The sequence below is a fragment of the Scomber scombrus genome, chromosome 3, assembly GCF_963691925.1.
Source record: "Scomber scombrus chromosome 3, fScoSco1.1, whole genome shotgun sequence".
Classification (NCBI taxonomy): domain Eukaryota; kingdom Metazoa; phylum Chordata; class Actinopteri; order Scombriformes; family Scombridae; genus Scomber; species Scomber scombrus.
Window position 1 is genome coordinate 12,080,250 of NC_084972.1, and position 6,700 is coordinate 12,086,949.

Genomic DNA, 6,700 nt, shown 5'->3' on the forward strand with positions numbered 1-6,700 from the left:
CGCTTCCATCTGACACAGCACAGCTGAAAATCTGAAGAAAATTAATCAAAAACAGGTTTGTTTTATCATACAAGAATATCATAATTTTTAAACTGTGTGTTATGTGGCCAGTCTGAAGGCTACAAATGAGAATCAACATTCACAGTGCCTTGAGATTAAGGCTACATCCAGGTATTGAGGCCATTGTCAATCTCTGCGCAGAACCTGCAGAGGCTGAAATTACTGATCTGTTGAAGCACCAGGAACAAATTCAGTACACCTGCACTGCAACATGCACTGATAAATAAAAAAACATCTAATGAAAGACAGAAAGACAGATTGATCAAGTGGATGGCAGGCATTCATTTATTTTAGAATTTTTGACCACATTATAACTTGATTATAATTTTGTTTTTTCTACATTTGGTCCACTTAAATTAACGAGATTTGTTTTTATCAAGCATCAATACAATACTTCACTTCATCCAGCTCAGGCTGTAGTTCATATCAGGCTTTTCACATCTGAGGAATGAAGGTGTACAAGCCAAGCCATCAAAGTGTGTCATTTCCTCACCCTAATGTGTCAGGAAACATGTGACTTCACCTCTCACACTCTATCAGACAAACCCTGCAAGTAGCATCACACGGAGCCACTGCAGCAGCTGTCAGAGCCACCGGGCCGAGTCAACAGTCCACTGAGGTTTCTGTCGCCACATGCAATGAGATCACTGTCATTTTCTCTTCAGTTGCTTCCCTTTCACTGTGGATTAACAGGCTGGACTTGATCACTTATGCACCCTCTCCTAACCCCTTCCCATTCACACTGTAGCCTGGCAACAAGCCACTGGATAATATGCATAGACAAAGTAGCTTCATGTCACTATTTCTGGGTGCATAATGATCAGGGCTGAAAGGATGTCAGAAACAAAAAGTAAAATTAAAAACACTAAAAAAAAACACTAGTTACTAATCATTTCTTCTATGAGTGATGGCATCTTACATGAACACATTATTTACATCAAGTTTCGTGATTTCACATTTAATATTTCAGTTGATCCTCCCCCCCCCCATCTCTTCTCACTGGTTGGAAGTGGGCGGGACTCAGTCGGAAAAGGTGACGTCAGGCACTTCGGTGAACCAATCAGGGATTAGCAGCACTTAAATCTGAGTGACAATCAAATCTGATCAAAGCGAACCCACAACCCTGAAGAAGCAAATGCTGATTGTTAAATCACTGATAAATCATACCTTTTGCTTTTTTACTTGTCATGAAAAGTTAATGTGGTAGAGACATACATATAATAGGTTATTTAAGGTCAAATTTGACTTCAAAGACCTTATCTTCATACAATTTACATTTTCTAAAAAATTTATGTCAATTCATCTCCTATTCTGGCAACAAAAATATCTTAAAGTGTATCATTTTAAAGTAAACACCGTATAAATGCCGTATAATACCCACAAATTGAAGTGTTCTTGATTTAAGCAGCTGCCTTTAAACATGTTTATAATATTAAAATTCCTCTTTTTTAAATATAAAAACAAACTGAACTTTCTCATCAGTGGACTCAACAATAACATGTTGTAAGCTGATAATGGGCTCCATCAGTTCCCGGTTGTACTGCCACTGATCAGTATGGATGGATGTGATGAGGATGTTACATCACTTGCAGTGCAGCCAGACGCCAGCAGCAGCATCCTGCTCGGAGGAAACGCGGCGCACAAACCCAGCTGGCCATATTGTGCACCAGCTCGGCTGCGTCAGATCCACACACACACACAAAAAAAAACCCACACACAAACACACAGAGCAGCGCTGGAACAAGAAGTCACCACCAGAGAAGAAATATACTGAAATCTAGACTCGGCTGAGCTGGTAAGTGTTCGGATGCGGTAAATCATATTTTTCACGGTGATGCATCAGTCCCATTATGTCGAAGCCTTGCGTGTCCTCTCCTGCGCTTTTGTGGATAACAGGCTTTCTCATGGCCCGCAAAGCAAACTCGCATCACGTCATTTTGTTTGATTTGTGCAGGTGTTTGCATGAGTAAAAAAAGAAAAATCTCATGATTCCTTGAATGATTTATGTAACCAAACTGGCATTGAGGGTTATCGATAAAAACGCCTTTCGTTTTCGTTTAGGAGTAATAAAAGGCTTGTTTACCCCCTCAGGTTGGTGTCTGTCCACGCAGGGAAAATGGTTAAACTGGGGAATAATTTCAGCGAGAAAAATAACGGGAAGGTGGTTTCTGAAGACGGATTTGACACCATCCCTCTCATAACACCGTTAGATGCCAGTCAGCTGCAGTTCCCTCCACCAGACAAGGTAAGATTATGCATTTGATTTTCTCCATTGATTTGGAGAGTCACAGTGAGGGGTCTTTACAGAACAGACCCTTACTCTATTTTCCATCATAGGCCAATGAAAATGAAGGAAAACAATAGTGATTAATAGAAAAATCCAACCTTGAACCTTCTATGAACTCGTTTCCTCATGCAGCTATATCTGCAAGCTGATTGGGTAATTTTTTTCATGTGTGTACATGTGTGTTGTGTGTCTCTGCCAGGTGGTGGTGAAGACAAAGGCAGACTACGATGGAGAAAGCAAGAAGGGAAAGCTACGATCTCCTAAAATTGCAGAGTTCTCAATAAGCATCATTGAAGGCGTATCTGAGCGACTCAAAGTAAGGATATAGGATGTCAGTGTTTCATACATCATCCCATTTTTTACAATATATCTCATGCTCTCAAGAACACATGCATAAGCTGGAGAGCTGTTTCCCTGCACGCTCAGGACATTTGTCACCGCTGTCATCATATTCCTCCATCCAAGTTATAGTCTGTGGCTCGCTCGCCCAGGCCACCTTCATGTCCTGTGTACTGCTGCTTGTCATCTTGTCAGGCTACACAGGGAGAAATAATGCACATTGATTCACTTAACCCCGCCCTGAATCTCTCATTAATTCAGCGGCTGCCATGGCGATAGCCTCCAAACAGCAGCATCCCTCCCACCTCCCTCAATGCCCCCTTGGCCCAGCAGATGAGTTAAGCTGTTCACTACATATATCATGATGTAAACATATGGTTTGGTAAAGAAAAAAGAAAAAGAAAGAGCACAATCCTGGCACCAGATTTGAGATGAGTGACTGGGAAAAAAAATTGCATATATACGTGACTCACCAGTGCTTTTATCTTTTAAATTTTAAAATTCATATGTGATCTGTCTGCAGGCTTTACACACCACTCTTACTCCACATTCAGAATCAACAGATGAAACTGTCTCTACGGTGTGTCGAGCTTCCTTTGGTAGTAGAGAGACATTTGAAAGGCAAAGAGGTACATCAGTGTCTCAGAGAACGCAGCTCATAAACTCACATCGGTGCTTTGAAACGCCGCAGGCAGCTCTTTCATCACAGATAGTCTCTTTCATAATCTCCTGTTGCTTTGCTTTGTACAGGTTGTACTGTCTGCTCAGATGTGCAACTGCAGGATTCACACTGACAGATTAAAAAGGAAATATGTTATGGTGTTAACAATCTTATCAAACCTCACTGATCCATATTTGGGAAAGAGTAACGACATGCAGCAACTCTATCAAAGAAATCCTCGTGCACGTTCTGTCAGCATCATCCTGCAATAAGTCTCGACATTTCCACAAGGATTTCTCTCTTTCTCTGTTGCAACTGCGTCAACTTAATCTGAGTAGAAAACAATTTCGCTGACGTCGTTGGAAATGATCAAATTTCTCCACAAGCGCTTATATTGACTTTGTGAGTCATAAAAATAACTCAAGTGCATACTGGGGTGCAACATCTTCGGCAATAATGAGACTATTTCTCCCACACCTTGTCTTATCCCCCTCCCACATTCAAGAAGCACCAGTAGCCGTTATGTAACTCCCCTGAGAGGTGAGAGCTGGGCTCTACAGATGGTCACACAAGCCATTTTCCTGCCGGGTTACTGTATGCAGAATATCCTGTAACCCTGACAAGCTGTTAGTCACTGTTATAAATACATCCAGCATATTCAGATATGTAATTTAGCTGCACTTTATCTACACTGGTGTGTATCTTTTCTATGGATGTTTTTCATTTCAGTATTTAAACCCTGCACTGCTGCTTAAAATAGAAATAGAAAGAAGAGAGAATATTTCAAAGAGGTTTGCCTTCTTATCTCTTTTCAATAAAACTGATTCAATAGGTTTGTGATGTTCTTCCTCTGAGCTGTGAAGCAGACTTTGTGCTGACGCTGGAGCTGTTGTCATTTCTCCTTTAGGTGACCTTGCTGGTGATCTGTGCCCTGGCCTTCCTGGTGTGTGTGGTGTTCCTGGTCGTCTATAAAGTCTACCAGTATGAGCAGCCTTGCCCCGACAGCTTTGTTTACACGGTAAATACTTTGGAGAATCGTTGTTTGTAAAATGCCGGATGATGATATGTTAATATCATTTTCCATGCTTCTCCGTTACATAAACATGTTTTTTATACTTAAGCTTAGCACCAGGTTTTTTCTGAATTGAACAACATAACTGTAGAAGTTCAAGTGAAATGTACTCTTTATTTACCCCCAAAGCTCAACTTTGAATTTCCATGACACTGTTTTAGAGCAGCTGAATAGGTTTCTGTTCATAGACATGATCTATTAATACTAATGTCAATCATATCTGTACACTCACGTTACCAGCTTTTGTTTGTATTTATCTTCCTAAAAGTTGAATTCATGAACAATAAAACACGCCATGCATAATTCAATACAATTTTGCTGATACAGCCTATCTTGAGTTGGTATGACCAGTATGATGGCTAAATGTTAACAAACCTTTAATAGATATGGCCTATACATTGCCTCTATAATAATACTGGCCTTATTGAGTTATTAATGTGCTTGCTGACTCGTCTCTGCTTGCATTAAGCTTCCAATAGCTTAACATTTTAGCTGTTATTTATGGTTTCTCCCTTTAAAACCAGTGGCAATAGGGTTAAAGTTATTTAGCATTGGCTCATTTCGTGTGAAAGCCTAAAACATTTTATCAATCATTGTATTGATGGAGTATAATGAGGCCTGGCTTGTTTTTTTTCTTGTTTGGTTTGTCTGGTGTTAAACGGTATTGCTCCATTTTGTCAGTCATCCATCCTTTTTTCTCACGTAACTGTGAGCTGTGAATCACAGCATGGTTATTTACAAAAAAAAAATCATTATTCTTTCTTGAATCCTTCTTTTGTCACCTTGCATCTAGTCTTTCCCTTTTTTCCACTTACCCATTGTGTAGAGTGACAGATTTCGCGTCTCTTGGCTTTTTTAATCTTGTATCCCCTCTCTGTCTCTCTCTCTCTCTGGAGCAGCAAGGTCGCTGCATGCCGGCTGGGATGTATGGCAACTACCCCCCTCAGGGACCTGGGGGCCGCGGGCGCCTCTTTACCCTCATCAACCACTACAACATAGCCAAGCAGACCATCACTCGGTCAGTATCACCATGGATGACCATCATGTCTGAGGAGAAGGTCACCCAGCAGGAGACGGAGACTGCCCAGAAGCTGGCTTAACCAACCTGGGATCAGGAGGTGGCCTCACCTGCTGCAGGAAAAATAAATAACATGGTTGTGCCATTCAAGCAAACCTCAGTCTTTTGGCATTCTGTTGGGTCAAATCAACTTCTTTTGTCTGAGGTGCTATGCTCCCTTGTTGATGTAGTTTGATCAGCTGATGTGTGCTGTAGCAGGAAATATGTGGAAATTATGAACACGTTTTCAGTAAAGCGAGTCGTACAGTTGGCTGGATTCATGGTTTGTTTGAATAGCATACGTTGTTATTTATATACGGGTCAATGACGTATAAGGATTTAGAACAACTCAATTGTAGAATAATAAAAACAAGCATATCTAATGCAGTAGTTCAAACATTCAGAATGTTGTGTACCTGAAGATCCATATTATACATTTGAAATTAAGTGATTTTAATGGTTTTTTTCAAGAATAATTGGCACTGGCCATAAAAAAAGTCATGTGGTGCGACCATGATTCATCTTGAAATAAATTAATTTACTTAACACGCTTCACATCTTTTTTTACAAGATTTCAGTAATATAAAGTGTTTGGAAACAAAGTATTTGCATTTTTAAAAAAAAATCTTTGTAAATAATGGTCTTTTATTTATATAAGACATTTCAAGATGAATCATGGTCGCACCAAATGACTTTTTTTTAAGGCCAGTGCCAATTAATCTTGAAAAACCACCATTAAAATCACTTTCAAATTGTAATATGAATTGTCAGGTACACAACATTCTGAATGTTTGAACTACTGCATTAGATATGCTTGTTTTTATTATTTAAAATTGAGTTGTTGAAAATCCTTATACGTGATTGACCCATACACATCACAACAGAGTGGCAAATGTGTAGAAAAAGCCACACAAACACAAACACCGACACACACACACACACACTGTCTTTGTACATACACATATGTAACAGAATTCACTTTAGTACTCAGATTGTGAAATGACTGTGAACCATCTCGTGTCTGCGTCGCTTGTTTAAACACACGCACGCACGACTACAATAACAATCCGTTTGCTTTGAATCTCCTTCTTTTCAAATACATCATATACTGATAGCGCATGCAAGGCCCTGTGAGGTCCAGCGAGTGGTAAAATTCTCATGAGGCAGCAAAGTTTGCAGCATATTTGCCACTGAGGTCCATCTGTGTCAAAATATTTTACTGTC

The 6,700-nt window shown here is 40.0% G+C and overlaps 1 protein-coding gene across 1 annotated transcript; it reads left to right on the plus strand.

Moving 5' to 3' along the window:
* Positions 1-1,733: 1,733 nt before the first annotated feature.
* LOC133977942 (neuronal vesicle trafficking-associated protein 1-like) lies at positions 1,734-5,519 on the plus strand. Its single transcript, XM_062416242.1, has 5 exons — positions 1,734-1,855; positions 2,152-2,305; positions 2,547-2,663; positions 4,255-4,365; positions 5,319-5,519. The coding sequence occupies exons 2-5, from the start codon at positions 2,177-2,179 to the stop codon at positions 5,517-5,519; spliced, it is 558 nt and encodes a 185-aa protein (XP_062272226.1). The 5' UTR covers positions 1,734-1,855; positions 2,152-2,176.
* The last annotated feature ends 1,181 nt before the right edge of the window (positions 5,520-6,700 follow it).